Below are 14,971 nucleotides of genomic sequence, written 5' to 3' on the forward strand. Positions count from 1 at the left end.
CAATTATCCAAAAAAACATAATCTACACAAAATGTACAAACGACATCTCCCAAATGTACAACAAAAACTAAAATCGCATTCTTTTAACCCTATCCTCTTTTTTGTTATTTTCTCGTTTACTTTTTCTCTTCTAAGTTGTTTTGTTTGGAAGGAGGGGGAACCTGCCCCCAATTCCAAAAACAAAAAAAGCGCCGTATATAAATCTTTCCCCTTTTGTTTTTAACTCGACAGTGAACAATGTTTTTGTTTAGACGGGGATTGAACCAGGGAAGACATCAATTCCCGTTTCCTCCGTTTCCGTTTCCGTTAATGTTTACGTTTCCGTTTGAGGATCCTGAACTGAGGATGGTGATTCCGTCTCGGTTTCGGTCATTGTTGTTATTGTTGCTGTTGCGGTTGTTATTGTTGCCGCCGCTAAGGTCAATGACGCGGTTGGGGAGGTTATCGTTGATGAAAATGTTGTTGTTGTTGTTGTTCCGGTTACGGTCGTTGTTGTTGTTGTTGTTACGGTTACGGTCGTTGTTGTTGTTGTTGTTGTTGTTCCGGTTACGGTCATTGTTGTTGTTACGGTTACGGTCGTTCCTGTTACGGTTGTTGTTATTGTCGAAAATGTCGCCTAGGTCGATAATGATTACGTTGTCGTTGTTGTTGTTGCGGTTACGGTCGTTTAGCGTTACGGTCATTGTTGCGAAAGTCGCTCATTGTTGCGAAAGTCGCTGGTTGTTGTGTTTTGGGTTTCGGTGGTGTTGAGGTTTACGTTCAGGTTCAGGTCAGTGCTGTTGTCCTGTCGTTTTCGGATCTGTTGGGTATTGTTACGCCCATTGTTGTTGTTGCCGTTCCGGTTGTTGTTGTTGGCGTTGTTGGTGTTGTTAGCGTTGTTGTTACCGTTGTTCTCGTTGTTATTTCCATTACGGTTGTTGTTGTTACCATTGTTCTCGTTGTTATTTCCATTACGGTTGTTGTTGTTACCGTTGTTCTCGTTGTTATTGCCATTACGGTTGTTGTTGTTGTGGTTACCGTTGTTATTGCGGTTGTTGTTGTTACGGTTACGGTTGTTGTTGTTCACATCACCAAAGATGATGACACCAATGTTGTTGCCGTTTCTGGTAATCTGGTCAATAACGTCACGTAGCTCGTTCTGGTTGTTGCCAACATTGATGAAAATGTCATCGTTGTTGTTGTTCCGGTTATTATTGTTGTTGTTCCGGTTGTTGTTGTTGTTGTTGTTGTTGTTCCGGTTGTTGTCGTTGATGTTGTTATTTCTGACATTGGTATTCCGGTTGTTGTTGTTTCCGTTATTGTTGTTGCGATTGCCATTGTTGCCGTTTTCGCCAATGACAAGTTCAGCCACCTCTGGGGCGACGACCTGCCTCCTTGTCACCTTTGGTGGAGCAAATGTTTTTGCAATCTGGACGACGTTGGCAGTATAGACCGGAGGGACTTGACCAGAAGCTTGCCTCGGTGGAAAACTGACAGCGCGTGTGCCATCGCGAGCCTCCAATTGAACGGGAACTGCAGATACGACGGACGTGCTTGCCAAACAGAGGCACATCCATGCCACCAAAGACGACTTCATTGTTGTTGTGGTTGTGGGTGGTTCTTGTGTGGTTGGATGGTGTTGTGTATAGTGATGCGTAGGGAAAAAAAATAAAAGTGCCAAGCACAAGATGCTACAATGGAATAAGTTGCTTTTCAAGAAGCAAAAGAAAGCCTGCAAATAACGGGGAAGTCGCTCGTTGCCTCTCTGAATTTATATCCCAAAAAGCTTAAAAAAAAAAGAAACGGGGCGAAAGAATAAGGCCGTTGCATCACGATCAAACTACCCTTTGAAATCTCTGAAATTGTAACAAGTTAAAGAGGTGTGTGTCAAATAAAAAAGACCCTTGTGTATGAAATGTATGTATTATATATCGGTGCTATATAAAGCGGGAGAGTGTGAAATGGAACACCTCCCTAGTAAAATGTTTTAGAATGATTAAAACACGCGGTATAAACCATGTGTTGATTGGATTTGACATGAAATGAAACTCTAGGGTCTCTCTTTTGCAGAGTGAAATAATATGGGTTGAAATGAGGAACCCTGTGTTTTAAAAGTATTTGAAGCGAGAGGGGGTGATTACTCTGGCACAGCCAACAAAAAGAGAGAGATGGAGAGAAACGAAATGAGGGTGATGAAATGAGGGGTATGAAATGAAAAAGGCCATGCTGAGCAAAAGTGGTTAAAAATCCAATAGAGAGAGAGAGAGAGATTGAGAGTAAAAGAGTATATATAAAAGTGAAGAGTATAAAAGTATGAAATTTAGTAGCAGAGTGTGAGTATAAGTTGATGAATATACACGTGTGTGTAGTGTGAAAGTGAGTATTGAATGTATGGACATGACCACAAGAGTTCATAAAAGAGAGAGAGAGAGAGAGAGAGAGAAAGAAGAGAGATGGAAATAGACAAAAACAGAAGCGTTACTCTCTGTCTCTCTCTCGCTCTCGCTCTTTTAATGTGTTCTGTGTGTGTTGTGTGTTGTGAGAGAGAGAGATGAATTACAAGACTTTTTTACTCAAAGAGTCTCTCTCTCTCTCTCCTATGTGTGTGTGTGTGTGTGTGCGCTTTCTCTCTCTCTCTCTCTCTCTTATTCTATATCTGTATCGCTCATTGCCACATTCAAAACGAGTGGCTTTCCCATTTAGAACTTTCCTCATCACATGACATTTATTACTCATCTTCCTCTCTCCTCTCTTCTGTTCTTGCTTCTCTGTTCTTCCCCATTAGCTTTCTCTGTTTTTGGCTGTGCAAAAGCGTTTTACTCAACTGCATCATATATACACACACACACATATATATATATGTATTGGAAATTGGCGTGGCCTCGTATTTGAAAACTTGCTCTTTTTGATTGTGTGTTTTCCCCCGGCTTTGCACTCTACCACGCTTTTTTCGTGTGTTCCATCTCGCTCTCTCTCTCTCATAGACACACACACACTCCCCTCTCTATATGAAGACTCGCTTACTACTCGCACTCGGATGCATTCTCTTGCACTCGGCATTGGCACAATTCCCAGACCCCTCCATCGAGTACGGCTATGCCCTCATTTACAACTCTCAGCCACTCACCCACGACACCCTGGGCGCGACAAGCAATAGTCAAAAGAACTCGCCCCTCGTTATTGGCATCTTTTCAAATGCCCCTGCAGTAAAGGGCGATATCGTGCCGTTTGCTGGAATGCCTTTGCCTGGGGACAATGCAGAGGTATCTTTCGGCTGATTTGTTTTTCCCTTTAAAAAAACGATATTCATGTTTGTATGCTTTGCATTTGTTGAATAGGGCCTGCTGATTCACTATAATGACGGATGCACACCCGCCCCAAACATTAGCCTTCCTCTCGATAAGCCAACTAATCGATTTGTCGGGCTCTTGAATGCAACCAGTCCCGTCGCTCCCTGCCCCTTTCCTCAGCGCATTACAGATACCATCACCCATCTCAAAGCTCACAATGGCGTCGGGCTCGTTGTGTACGGCGACGGAAGGCATCCCGTTATCCGGTCCGCCATCACCGCTTCTTGGCCCACTGAATTCGCTTTGCCAACCTATTTCATAGACATGGGACTGGGTGGATTCTTGGAAAATTTCATGGGCTCCACCGTCAATGGAAGCGAGTTCAAGTTTGGCCCAGATCAGAGCGTGCCGCTAGTGGTTGGCCAGCCCTTTCCCCCCAATTTCCCTCTCCCCGCCCAACAACAGCTGGTCAATATCATGGTGAGAATTGCCCTCCGCCGCGGCTCCCAATCCCCCTTTCCCCCTCTCTGGAAATTTGCCCTTGTTTCCCTCGCCATCTTTACCGGTCTGTCTATCCCTGCCGCCTACTTTTTACGACGCCGCGCCGCGCGGCAACTCCGCGGCCCTCTCCCCGGCCAACCGCCCGCGCCCACCCTCCTTTCAGCCTCCCACCTCCAACACCATCCGCTGGTCGTCTTTGGCGACCTCCCTGATGCCGCCACAATAGATCCAACCTGCTCCATTTGCCTGGACGTGTACAGTCCCACGACCATGGTCCGCAAACTCGTCCCCTGCGGACACGTCTTTCACCCGTCGTGCGTCGATCGATGGGTCACGGAAGTAGCGGGCGTATGTCCCCTCTGTCGCGTGGATCTGGTTGGCAAAGGAGCGGAACAAGTTGTACCCGTGCGGTGGTGGACGCGCGTTTGGCGCAAGCTGACGAGACGCAATGGGACGCCAACTGCCGTGGATGTGGAATTGCAGAGCGTCGCTATCCTTCCTACTGCTGGTCCGGGCTCGAATGGAACGGCGATACCCGGGACCGTGAACGACCATGTCGACCATGGTGAAAACGCTAATGTGCATGTGGACCATGAACCGACACCCCCACCCCCGGCTGTCACTGCGTTACGGGACCCACCTGTATAATTTATCCCATTTTCTGTGTATAGAATATTGCTTATGTGTGTGTATGAGTGTACCTAGGAGATTATATATTTTCGAGTGTTGGGACGGGGGATTCTCAAAACGAACATTTTTTTTTTTTTTTTTTAATAAAAGATGTTGAGAATTGACGTTGGCGTGTGGATGCGGGACGGGATTTGGTGTGTATAGACTTTTGTGAGGGTCTACGGGATGGACAAGGGGCATTTGCTTTTAAAGGCATTATTGCTTTTTTTCATGTCTCCATCTCATGTCATGAATGTAATAAACGTATTGGGTACACGTCCGTCGTATCCAAAAACAACAACATCTTGAAAACAAGAACATTATTGACGGATTGCATATCCGTGGTTTTGGGGCCACAAGAGTAATAGTGATTTTCCCTTGTGTGAGTTCTTTTTCGGGACGTGAGAATGTTTCTGAAAAGTGGCAATCCATTTCCGAGTTGTTTTGGAGAGCGATTCGCTCAAAGACAGGCATCAGTGATTCTAATTGAGAGTTCGGAACACACTCTCCAAACATTGACCGATGGCGAATAACGTGCGCAAACGGGATCCAAATAAGTAGGCAAAAAAAAAGCTTCAGATAAAAATGACACCATCTCCTTTGAAGGTAACAAAATCACCCAAACAAAACAAAAGGATTGCGGAACCCGCAACCAATATCGTTTGATTTGGGAACACTTTTGTCAACAGATGACGCGCATGACCTAATCATTTTGCACTGGGCCCCGTTTGCGCAGTAACATGACCTTGTCGCCATCATATGGTACATACGTCTTTTGTGTGTCATTTTTTTAACAAGAACAGAATATAACGTATTATGGATGGAACGGGATTTTACAGTGTTTTTATACAAGTGCATGAACATTATAATAGTGTTTTTGTTCAAAAAAAAAAAAAAAGTACATTTCTTTTTATCGTACTTTCTTATCTGGCAACTCTTGAGTTGCTATCATATCAAATCTCTTATTGGAATTTTGTTTCCGATAGGCGAGGCGGGGGCGGGTTGTTGTTCTTGTTGGATGATCAGTTCGGACTTTAAGTTCCCTTGAGTTTTTTTTTTTCAACGGGTTTTTGTTTGATTTGTAGTCGCAGCCGGGGCGGGAAACGCAAAAACATAACGAGATTGGAAAAGGAACTTTAAACGCATACACACTCTCTCTCTCGCACTTGTCAAGTTGAGCGGAAAGAGGACCAAGTTTTTGATTTTTTGGGAGGTTTCTTTTTTGGATATACGCTACTCTCCACACACACCTTTTTTTCTTTCACCCGCCCGCATATCCGTTTGTTGAAAGAACTGGACGGCAAACGATTTGTTATAGAGGAGGAGTCTCGACGCTCGTTTCGCGCTTCCGCGATTGGCTGAACGTTTTTCACTTTGGCCTCTCCACCTTTACGTTTTCTTTATATGTTTCCATCATGGCCAACTTTGCCTACTACACGGACCGAACACCCATCATTGAGCTCCCCATCACCCGCACCAAACGCCTCCTAGCGACTCAAAGCAAGTTCCTCCGAGCCCTCGCAACAGCCCTCGTGGCCAAAAAGCACACCACGGATGCCTCGTCATTTGCAGCAGCAGCAGCCGCTTTAACGACATCCCCCCACGCCATCGCCGTGACACATAAAAGTTTTTTACGATCAATCATGACGGCTAGTGCAGCTGGACGAACGCCTGCACATGTTCCAGCGTTGACGACACAAGAATTGATTCGATTGTTGGGTGGAACAGAGTATTCTCGGACGAAACAAAAGACGGATGTCTGGTCAGCACTTGAACGGGTTCTTCGAGCGGCTTTGGCGGTTACAAAAGAGTGTTTGACTAACCCGTGGGTGGATGTTGGGTTGGTCCTTGTGGCTGTTGTGACGCTTTCTTGGATCTATGGACGTAAACCCTCCTCGTTACCCGAATCCGATGCGGAATCCGACGTGGAATCCGATTCTGAATCCGATGCCGATTCTGAAAAATCATCACCAATACCTAAAGACCAAACCCACCTCCTCCACACCCTCGAAACCCTCACAACAGCTCACAACCACACTCAAACACTCCTAGACTCCCTCACAACCTCTCATACCGCCCTCCTCTCCCGTGCCGCCAATCTGGCGACTGCACTGGAAACGAGTTTGGCACATGCGAGACAACTGAGTGATCGGCTTGTGGAATCGCAAACGAGGATTGAGCGCCTTGAGGAGGAGAATCGGACTTTGGTTGCGAGGTTGCAGGGGGAGGAGGAGTGGGAGGTTTTGGGTGGGTGATAATATTATGGGGTTTTTGTAGGAGAGTTTTTTTTTTTTTTGTATACACATGTGGTCGTTTTTGAATGGGGTTAATGTATAATCAAAAAGTTTCGTATTTTCTTTTTTTTTATGGTTAAAAAAAATATCTTGAGCGTCACCGACAAATGTCCTTTTGCATTGACTCTTTTTCGACTTTTATAGAGCAGGGTATACACAGACGCCGACTGTCGTGAAATCAGGTCATCTAATGTTCAGACACTACGATCTGGGTGAGTTGGAAGGGCTGGGTTCTTTTGGAAAGGTTATTCTGGGAGTCCCAACCGTCTTTGACCCCAACATTTATCCTATCTGCAGATCCATGCCCAAACACGACATGTAGTGATGCGTTTATCACTTTGTTGGAGTTTGGGGGGGAATGGTTGATGGCTAAACGCTGATTGGCAATCGATTGTCATGGTTCTATAGTCGCTAGTTGAGAGTCTGTTTATGTGATGGTTTAACGTCTACAGTGCAGCTGGTAGTTGTGAGTTTTTAGCAACTTTTGGATGACCGTTTTTCAGTTTCAATATAGGCCAAATTCTCTACATCGAACTAGACACCACCTTCAAACTAAACCATTTTGAAAATGTAATACTCACCGCTAAAAGAATTTTATATTTGGGCTCCTTTTGTGTTAGTATGACGGGGAGCAGTACATGACCACCTTCCAATATTCAACACAGATATGATTTTTACGACGACGACTGCAGGAATGGTGTTGTGGTGCTTCCCATTGTACATTTTTAACATGGGAGTGCACATCGTAGACGTTTTTTGGGGGGTATGAAACGATAGTTGGAATTTTTGTCTAGCTTTGAATTGAGAGGTTCGTTAAAAGAGAGTCCCCTGTCTGAGAGTGTATGTTTTACGAGGCCAGGGTAAACATGCTGACTATGGCAAAGCGATCATGTTTGGTTGTTAACGTCGGTGATATATAGCTTGTGTTCTACATTGGCCGTGCACATCTTTGCAGTGTGTGAGGTTGTATGGGGGGACGCGCAGCTAAGCCTTTACTCAAGCGTGTGTGTGCAAACGATATTCATTGTTGATACATTCGTAAAGGCATCGTTCTCATAAAAGATCTTGAAAGGCCTCAAAAGTCGTAAAGATATGTCAACAGTCTTTTACTTTCACTCCTTTGTTGACCATTCTAAAAGACTTGATTCTCAGAGTGGCTTCTTTAAACGCGTTTTTTTGGTTTTCCTTGCAAGTTTCTTTGAGATCAAGGGTACGTTTCTTTGGCTTTTATTTCCTTGTTTCGTGATTTCTGGTTGGAATTTCTGTATACAAGGGTAGTTTGAACGATATTTTCAAATAAGGCTATGTAAGTATGGAATGTGGTGTTTACTTACTGGTATCGTAAAAGGTGTGTTCAACTTTTGTGGAAAAACAAAATATGCAGCTCTTGTGATTTGTTTTTTATAGGACAAGCAAGCTGCTTTTATATGGGTTTTGTTGCAGGACTTGAAAGAGTCATGTACATCTAGATTCAACTTTTCAATGGTCTTGTGGGTTGTCGTGGTTCTTTTGGTACATGATGCCTTTCATGATGGATATGTGAAAGAAATGTGTATGGTTCATGAAAATGAACTTGACACCATTTAGGACAGCATGAAATGAAAATGGGTATACTACGACCTGTTGTCAACAAGACACAAAAAAACTTGTATTCATACTAGACGATAAAGCTTGACTAGGGTATTTTTCTTGTTTTTTTGGGGGCATCACAGTAAACCTCATTATACACACACAACAAAAACAGAAACCGACATCCTCGACCAGATCTACACTCGTTTTTTCCTCACACACACCAAAAAACCTCTTCCAACACAGAATGCAAACGTTATACCACCGAACATGGGACACCCGCACAGAACAAATATCCATCCTCACCTCCCTCTTCACCAGTAACGTAAACCAAAACCCACAAAAAAGTACAACTTCCAAAATTCCATCCTAACAAACTCACATAGTCCTAGGCTTCACCCTCCAACTCGCCAACACCTTCTACGCCATAAAACATACCATCCGCCGTCCAACCCCCTACAACCACTCACTAGCTCTCTGTTACATTCTCTACGGGGCATCCTTTATACCTCTCATGCGTACGTCAAACAATATCGTCTTTCATTATGATGTATTGTTATTGAATTTTAGAGTAGTGTCTACGACACCGACATTGGAATTAGGAGATCGGGGACAAGATCCAGGGGATCCGAATCATGCTGCCTTTTTGGCTGTTCAAAGGCTTGTTAGGGCTTGGATGGGGTTATATGCTGTATCGACTTTGGGGTATTTGGTGTTGGTGCAGATGAGGTTTAGGGTTGTTAAAGCTGTTTGGAGATATCGGGATGAATGGGTAAGCTCTTTTTCTTTTTTTTCAAACGTTAGTGCTTTTGGGTAAAATGTGCTGGGCTTTTTAATGTGTTTTTTTTTTTGCAGGACTGGGCATTTATTGGTCTAACTCTCTCCATCTGGATCACAACAACCGTACTAAGTCTCATTCGCACCTCCCAACCCTTTACATCCGCCGGCTGGACCCTCTACGCCCTCCTCATCGACCACATTCTCTCCTTTTCCTTCATCTACAGTCTATACAGTGTTCGAAGAGCAGCAGGCGGCGCACGACAAGCCCAATGGAAACGAGTTGTAACGGCCCTAATAGTGATTTGTGTGGTAACGTGGGTGTGTTTGGGGTTACTTGTGATTGGGAATACGGCTTTTAGATATGATCAGGGGATTCGGACTTTGATGTTTAGAGTTGGGTATGCGTTTACGCCGTTGGAGTTTTCGGGGGCTTTGGTAGTGTTACTCCATTGTCGGTTTTTTTTTGTGGGTTTTTGGGTTATTAACTTTTGGTTGTGATAGGTTTTTATTTATAATGCCAAATCCCTCGTATCACCCGCAGAACCGCCCAAACAACCACCCAAACCAACCCCCCAACTCCCCAGATCGAAATCAGTCCGAACATTGGAGGATATTACGGCGTCTGGGTCTGGTATGCCCCCTCTACCCATGTCAAGTCTAAAGAGTCAGAGTACGGATGTGGAAGGATTGAAAGGGGAATGAAACTGATAGATTACTTTATGTAAAAGTGTTAATGATCAACGTAATTAAAACCATTGGATGAGTTGGGCAGTAGCTCCGTTTTCTTTGAACCGGTCTTGCTTCACTGCATTCGTCCCAGATTCCTGCATAGACAAAAAAATAATTCTAGAGTGCAAACAATATAGTATATCATCCATTCAAGATTATATTACATTCCGATGTCCACGATGGGGGCGACACTGAGGGAACTCCTCCTATGGCTTTCCATATCACTCTAAATCGACTCTTATCTGATATACTACTTTTGATTGTGCCATTCGTGCCAAGTACTTTTACTCTGTTGCAAACATGTTCATTCTGTTCAATGGCCACCCATACCCCGTAATGCCACTTTTCAAACAACTCATCCCTTTTCCGCTCATGTAACGTCCAGCATCCACGGATTAAATCGAGGCAAGCAAGTCGATTGGAACTAGACCATAGCATGAGCATCGTTTCATCGTCCTTGACGTGTAGACCACCATATGTTCGAATAAAGCTTTCCATTAAATTGATCTCGTGAGCCACGTTTCCTGTAGCCAGGTCAACTACTGTCACCAATTGTCCATCATCGGGCGCTCGCACAACCAGACAGTAAAAACGGGTCATAACCAGAAAGATGACATCTTGAACCCCCGAAAGAGCCGGCACAGACCGGACTAAATCACCGGTCACAACAGACCTAAACTCTAATCCAAAAACCGGCGTATCTTGCGCATTGTCTATGGGTCCAGCCTCTGCATCAAGACGAGACCCATATGCGCATGCAACTAGGGAATCATTCAATGCGACGTCCACGACGTGTCCGGGGAGTTGTGCATTCCAAGATAATATAGGTTGCGACGGACACTTTACATCCCAAAGACGAACAATTCGGCGTGCATCGACGGTTTCAGACTCATCATCTGACCAACGGGGATTAAAACACGCGTAAAGGTGTTCATAGAGTTGGCCCTGACAGTATTCATCATCTATGGCACGAAATCGACCTTGTCGATCCGTATGTCGAGGATCCCAAAAGCTCATCCATCCCATCCCTTCGTGAACGGGTATCAATGTGGAATGAAAAACGCGTTGGAGTCGTGGTGGGTGTTGAAAAGATGTTGCGGGGAGTTTAATGGACGGTGCTGAAATAGATGATGCGCGGATATCAAATGTGCCGATATGGGATATGCCTGTTATGGCGTATACAATGTGAGGTCCTACAGCTTGGGTTTGTATGTAGTCCCGGGTTTCTGATGAACTGTACGAGTCCATTACACTGACTTTTGATCGTCGATCTTTGTTGTGGCCTGAGATACAATAAAAGCATTAGCTTTGTGTGCATGCAGTATAAACTTGAGAAATCCCTCCGCAAATCGTCAGTCCATCCATCTACATACAAATATTGCATTTCGTTCGTTCCAACTCTGTCTCAACTCACCAGTCGTGTCCACCACCACCTCCCCAACAATAGTCGGAGCCTCCTGCAAGTATTCCGCAGGATCATGCAACCTTCTCGACTCTGCCGTAAGTTTTGGTAACACTTTATCCCACGCATGTTTTAGCCGTACGATATCTTTCCAAGTCTCCCATTCGAGTCGGTGAGGAAGTCTTCCGTTGACAGGTGACAATGCCGCCGCAAAAGCGCACCAGAGATGGTTTTCATTCTGTATTAGAAGTGAACTCCAATCTCGACAGACACGTTCGCATCGGACCAGAGAAATAGAGTCTAGATAGCAAAAGACCCTAAGCGCAATTTCTGGTAGATCCATTGTGTAAGATTTGGAGCACACAAACGGGCTCATTTCCAACAGTTGGACCACCAACTCACGGGATATTTGTGGGGTAGATGAGTCATCAACCTCCAGATCACAACAGTTGAGCGCCCTTATGTGGGTTGGACCTTCACGTTCACCATGACCAATGCTAAGGTGACGGGACTGTTACCAATAAAGCAACAAAAGGGGATACAAACAGGTTCATTCGCCGTTACGGGTGGTATTGCACGGGACTCTTTTGTCATTCCGGAAACAAGTGTATATAATCCACCGCCTGGACCACCTCCCGTGGCCGTATACCTTCCCCCACCTGGTCCACCACCTCCAAATACAATACCTTTTACTTCTCTGCCACCATCCGCTCAACCACTTCGTGAGACGTTTAATAACAGGATACCCGGCGGAATAGAAGTGGATATTCGGTCCGCAGGATTAGGCGTCATGCGCATACTCCCTGACGAGACCATAGCAGAAGGGGTGCTATCCTTGCTGAATGCCCAGGTATCCTGTCGCGTATACAATTATTGCTCCATGCATCTGGCAGGTAGAATTCTTACAAGGTGACCTTTTTTTGTTGAACGCTGCCAGGATTTGGTGACCCTATCAAATGTCTCGCGTATTTTATATATTTTTGCACGAGATGATCAACAATGGCGACGCATCTGTTTGGAGAGATGGGGACGAGCTGGATCCGTTTCTGGAGGTCTTGTTTTCAAGGGTACCTGGCGGCTTACATACTATTTCCCTGGCACGATGAACGAGAGTTTTCGCGAAAAGTTTGAATTTGCGCGGGTACATGCTCATTGTTCATTAACTGTTGATGGTGAGCAACCTGATTATAGTCGGCGGCCCTTTACTCCTTGATAAACATGTGCGACTCTTAGGTCTTGTTTCTCCGTATCTTCATGCCAAGTGGTGCCGCTGCCATATGGACCTATCTCGGTTCCACGTTGATACAAAACTGACTACAGCGGAAACCACAATTGAGCGAGTGTCTGGACGCACTCTTACAGCTGTGCAATTTCAGTCCCGCTATGAGTCATTATCGAAGCCTATTGTCATTGCAATGGACGGCATCGCGAGCAGCTGGCCTGCTTTGACGACCTGGTCCTTGAAAGCGCTACTTACAAAGGTACGAAAGCAGCCCACTGTTTGGTGTCATTACAGGTTGTCTGATCTAGTAGCATCGTAAACAAACAGTATGGAGATATTCACTTCAAAGTGGGTAATGAGTACGGGCATCCACGAAAAGTCGGGATGAAGTTCTCGTCATATGTGGACTATATGCTCCAACAAAACGATGAGTCTCCTCTGTACGTCTTTGATGACCGTTTTGCGGAGAAAGCGCCAGATATGCTGCGCGATTATGAAGTATGTAAGGTTGAACGACACGGTATTGCGAGGTGATTGCGGGGCTTATAAAAGACTTTATGGTAGGTACCTTCAATATTCGCGGAGGATTTTTTATCTGTTCTTGGAGAGGAGCGCCCGCCTTTTCGATGGTTGGTGATAGGACCTGCACGCTCAGGTGTGTACACCCTGAATCATCTGAAAAGAGTGACCCCCTAAATACTTGGGTGTACAATATCCAATAGGAGCATCATGGCACATTGACCCGCTGGGCACTTCGGCATGGAATACCCTCTTATCTGGCCGCAAAAGATGGGCATTGTACCCTCCCGACAAGTTGCCCCCGGGAGTTCATCCAAGCGATTTGTCCTCACCTTCGACACTGTACTGGTATCTTGAAGTATACCCTTTCCTTCCGCCAGAACTCAAGCCAATAGAGATTGTCCAGGAACCGGGGGAAACGATTGTGGTTCCTGCGGGATGGTGGCATGCAGTATTGAATTTGGATCAATGCAATATTGCTATTACACAGAATTGGTGTGGGCGATGGAATTTGGATGGTGTTGTTGAGGAAATGGCCAGTTCTTTGGAGAACAAGTACCATAAAGTAAGTTATAGATGTGAGATGAATGTATGACTGGCGTTTTACTGACTGTCCGCTGCTCTTGGCAATATTCAAGCTATATTGGAAATTTAGGCAGCGCATGATAGAAGAACACCCGAATCTCGGTTTTGTTTTCGATTCTTTTGGACGCACCACCGACCCACTCATCCTTGCCGAGGGATATGCCACAAAGGGGGAGTTTTGCCAGGGGTTTACGTCAGAACCGGCAAAATGGATACCGAGAATTAATCAGGTATGGGAGCGGGAATTCGGTCATGAGGGGCCTGTGGAAGAGGAGGATGTCGAGCCTATGGAGCATCTGGGAGAAAATCCGGTAGGAGCTGTATTTTTGAGACCTCTTTCAACCCGCCAAAGAAGCTGATGATGAACCGCTTCAGATTTATTTCCATTTTGAGAGCGAGCGCGTCATCAAGTTTTATTCGCACTTGGGTCGGGGTCTGGTGTCCTATGCATCCGAGGTAGACGCCTTGACGTCCATAGGGGCACTTCCACAAACCAGCCTACTGCATGCTGTCTGTCCACAGATGGTCGCTCACGGCATGCTTTTCAAACCAGGCCCATCATCGTGGCCTTGGCCATATGGCATCCAAACGCACGTAGGTTCTGAAGAGTCACATGCAATGGGGGAGTCTGCAAATCTATTTACCCCCGGTGATTGGATTAACTTGACAAACTGGATTGGAACCGTTTTACGAGAATTACATCGCACGCCCGTCCGGCAAAGTAAGATTATCCTTCAGGGTGAGGATACCACGTCCCGGGATTGGACAGTATACCTGCGCAAAAGGATCAAAGCCGCGAGAAGAGATCACACCCGATGGGGGCACCTCCCATCCGCTTTGATCAGTACCCTGGAAGACTATATCCAACAAGCTTTACCAGCGATATCCCCCAACGTGTCTGACCTCGGGTTTCCAAGTGCAAATCTCCTTCATGGGGACCTGACTGCTGGAAACATTATCGGACACTGGAAACTCGATCAAACCTCCCAAAGAAACAACTGGGTACCTACCCATATCATTGACTTTGGGGATGCATTTCTTGCTCCTTCCGACAGCGACATCCGACTGGACCCCTTGTGGGACATGGCGTTTTTGTATGTGACGACATTACGATGCCAGGTATCATTACTGCATAGACTTTTGGATATTTATTTAGGATGCAGTAGCTGGAGATCAAAGTGGAGCTGGATTAGAGAGAGAATGTGTGCGTACGTTCTTCTTTGGAGTTATGAAGCGGGTATTAAAGGAATTAAAGGGAATGCGGGCATCCCCGATGGGATAGATAATTGGCATGAGTTTGAAGTAAAAGTGTTTGGAGAACTATAATTTATTCCTATATTCACGTCTCAGGCCAAACATTGTCGACAACGTCTGCTGTCCAACTTGCGAGTATAAATAGTGTAGAGGTGACAGAAACTGGCACTAGCTACTA

The 14,971-nt window shown here is 45.4% G+C and overlaps 5 protein-coding genes across 5 annotated transcripts; 3 read left to right on the top strand and 2 right to left on the bottom strand.

Moving 5' to 3' along the window:
* Window positions 1-1,711, bottom strand: SPPG_06349 (uncharacterized protein). Its single transcript, XM_016754563.1, has 2 exons — window positions 886-1,711; window positions 1-616 (listed from the first exon to the last, which is right to left on the bottom strand). Exons 1-2 carry the CDS (start codon window positions 1,574-1,576, stop codon window positions 276-278), a joined length of 1,032 nt encoding a protein of 343 aa, XP_016606707.1. The 5' UTR covers window positions 1,577-1,711; the 3' UTR covers window positions 1-275.
* A 1,036-nt stretch (window positions 1,712-2,747) lies between these two features.
* SPPG_06350 (uncharacterized protein) lies at window positions 2,748-4,564 on the top strand. Its single transcript, XM_016754564.1, has 2 exons — window positions 2,748-3,242; window positions 3,318-4,564. Exons 1-2 carry the CDS (start codon window positions 2,988-2,990, stop codon window positions 4,416-4,418), a joined length of 1,356 nt encoding a protein of 451 aa, XP_016606708.1. The 5' UTR covers window positions 2,748-2,987; the 3' UTR covers window positions 4,419-4,564.
* A 684-nt stretch (window positions 4,565-5,248) lies between these two features.
* Window positions 5,249-6,833, top strand: SPPG_06351 (uncharacterized protein). The gene has a single exon (XM_016754565.1). It carries the CDS (start codon window positions 5,855-5,857, stop codon window positions 6,692-6,694), a length of 840 nt encoding a protein of 279 aa, XP_016606709.1. The 5' UTR covers window positions 5,249-5,854; the 3' UTR covers window positions 6,695-6,833.
* Window positions 6,834-9,934: 3,101 nt separating this feature from the next.
* On the bottom strand, window positions 9,935-11,559 carry SPPG_06353 (uncharacterized protein). Its single transcript, XM_016754566.1, has 2 exons — window positions 11,226-11,559; window positions 9,935-11,094 (listed from the first exon to the last, which is right to left on the bottom strand). Exons 1-2 carry the CDS (start codon window positions 11,554-11,556, stop codon window positions 9,953-9,955), a joined length of 1,473 nt encoding a protein of 490 aa, XP_016606710.1. The 5' UTR covers window positions 11,557-11,559; the 3' UTR covers window positions 9,935-9,952.
* A 129-nt stretch (window positions 11,560-11,688) lies between these two features.
* On the top strand, window positions 11,689-14,890 carry SPPG_06354 (uncharacterized protein). The gene is made up of 8 exons (XM_016754567.1): window positions 11,689-12,063; window positions 12,151-12,385; window positions 12,447-12,694; window positions 12,763-12,933; window positions 13,000-13,090; window positions 13,158-13,519; window positions 13,593-13,850; window positions 13,915-14,890. The coding sequence occupies exons 1-8, from the start codon at window positions 11,701-11,703 to the stop codon at window positions 14,863-14,865; spliced, it is 2,679 nt and encodes an 892-aa protein (XP_016606711.1). The 5' UTR covers window positions 11,689-11,700; the 3' UTR covers window positions 14,866-14,890.
* Window positions 14,891-14,971: the final 81 nt, after the last annotated feature.

The sequence above is a fragment of the Spizellomyces punctatus genome, assembly GCF_000182565.1.
Source record: "Spizellomyces punctatus DAOM BR117 chromosome Unknown supercont1.11, whole genome shotgun sequence".
NCBI classification, from domain to species: domain Eukaryota; kingdom Fungi; phylum Chytridiomycota; class Chytridiomycetes; order Spizellomycetales; family Spizellomycetaceae; genus Spizellomyces; species Spizellomyces punctatus.

Bases quoted from the DNA above. Each gene is read 5' to 3' on its own strand.
- SPPG_06354 (XM_016754567.1), top strand. From the start codon at position 11,701: ATGACCAATGCTAAGGTGACGGGACTGTTACCAATAAAGCAACAAAAG. The intron at 12,386-12,446 runs GTGAGCAACCTG...TGCGACTCTTAG, and splicing joins TTGTTCATTAACTGTTGATG to GTCTTGTTTCTCCGTATCTT. The intron at 13,520-13,592 runs GTAAGTTATAGA...GCAATATTCAAG, and splicing joins TGGAGAACAAGTACCATAAA to CTATATTGGAAATTTAGGCA.
- SPPG_06353 (XM_016754566.1), bottom strand. From the start codon at position 11,556: ATGGATCTACCAGAAATTGCGCTTAGGGTCTTTTGCTATCTAGACTCT. The intron at 11,095-11,225 runs GTGAGTTGAGAC...ATTGTATCTCAG, and splicing joins GGTGGTGGTGGACACGACTG to GCCACAACAAAGATCGACGA.
- SPPG_06349 (XM_016754563.1), bottom strand. From the start codon at position 1,576: ATGAAGTCGTCTTTGGTGGCATGGATGTGCCTCTGTTTGGCAAGCACG. The intron at 617-885 runs GTAACAACAACG...TTATCGACCTAG, and splicing joins AAATAACAACGAGAACAACG to GCGACATTTTCGACAATAAC.
- SPPG_06351 (XM_016754565.1), top strand. From the start codon at position 5,855: ATGGCCAACTTTGCCTACTACACGGACCGAACACCCATCATTGAGCTC.
- SPPG_06350 (XM_016754564.1), top strand. From the start codon at position 2,988: ATGAAGACTCGCTTACTACTCGCACTCGGATGCATTCTCTTGCACTCG. The intron at 3,243-3,317 runs GTATCTTTCGGC...TTTGTTGAATAG, and splicing joins TGCCTGGGGACAATGCAGAG to GGCCTGCTGATTCACTATAA.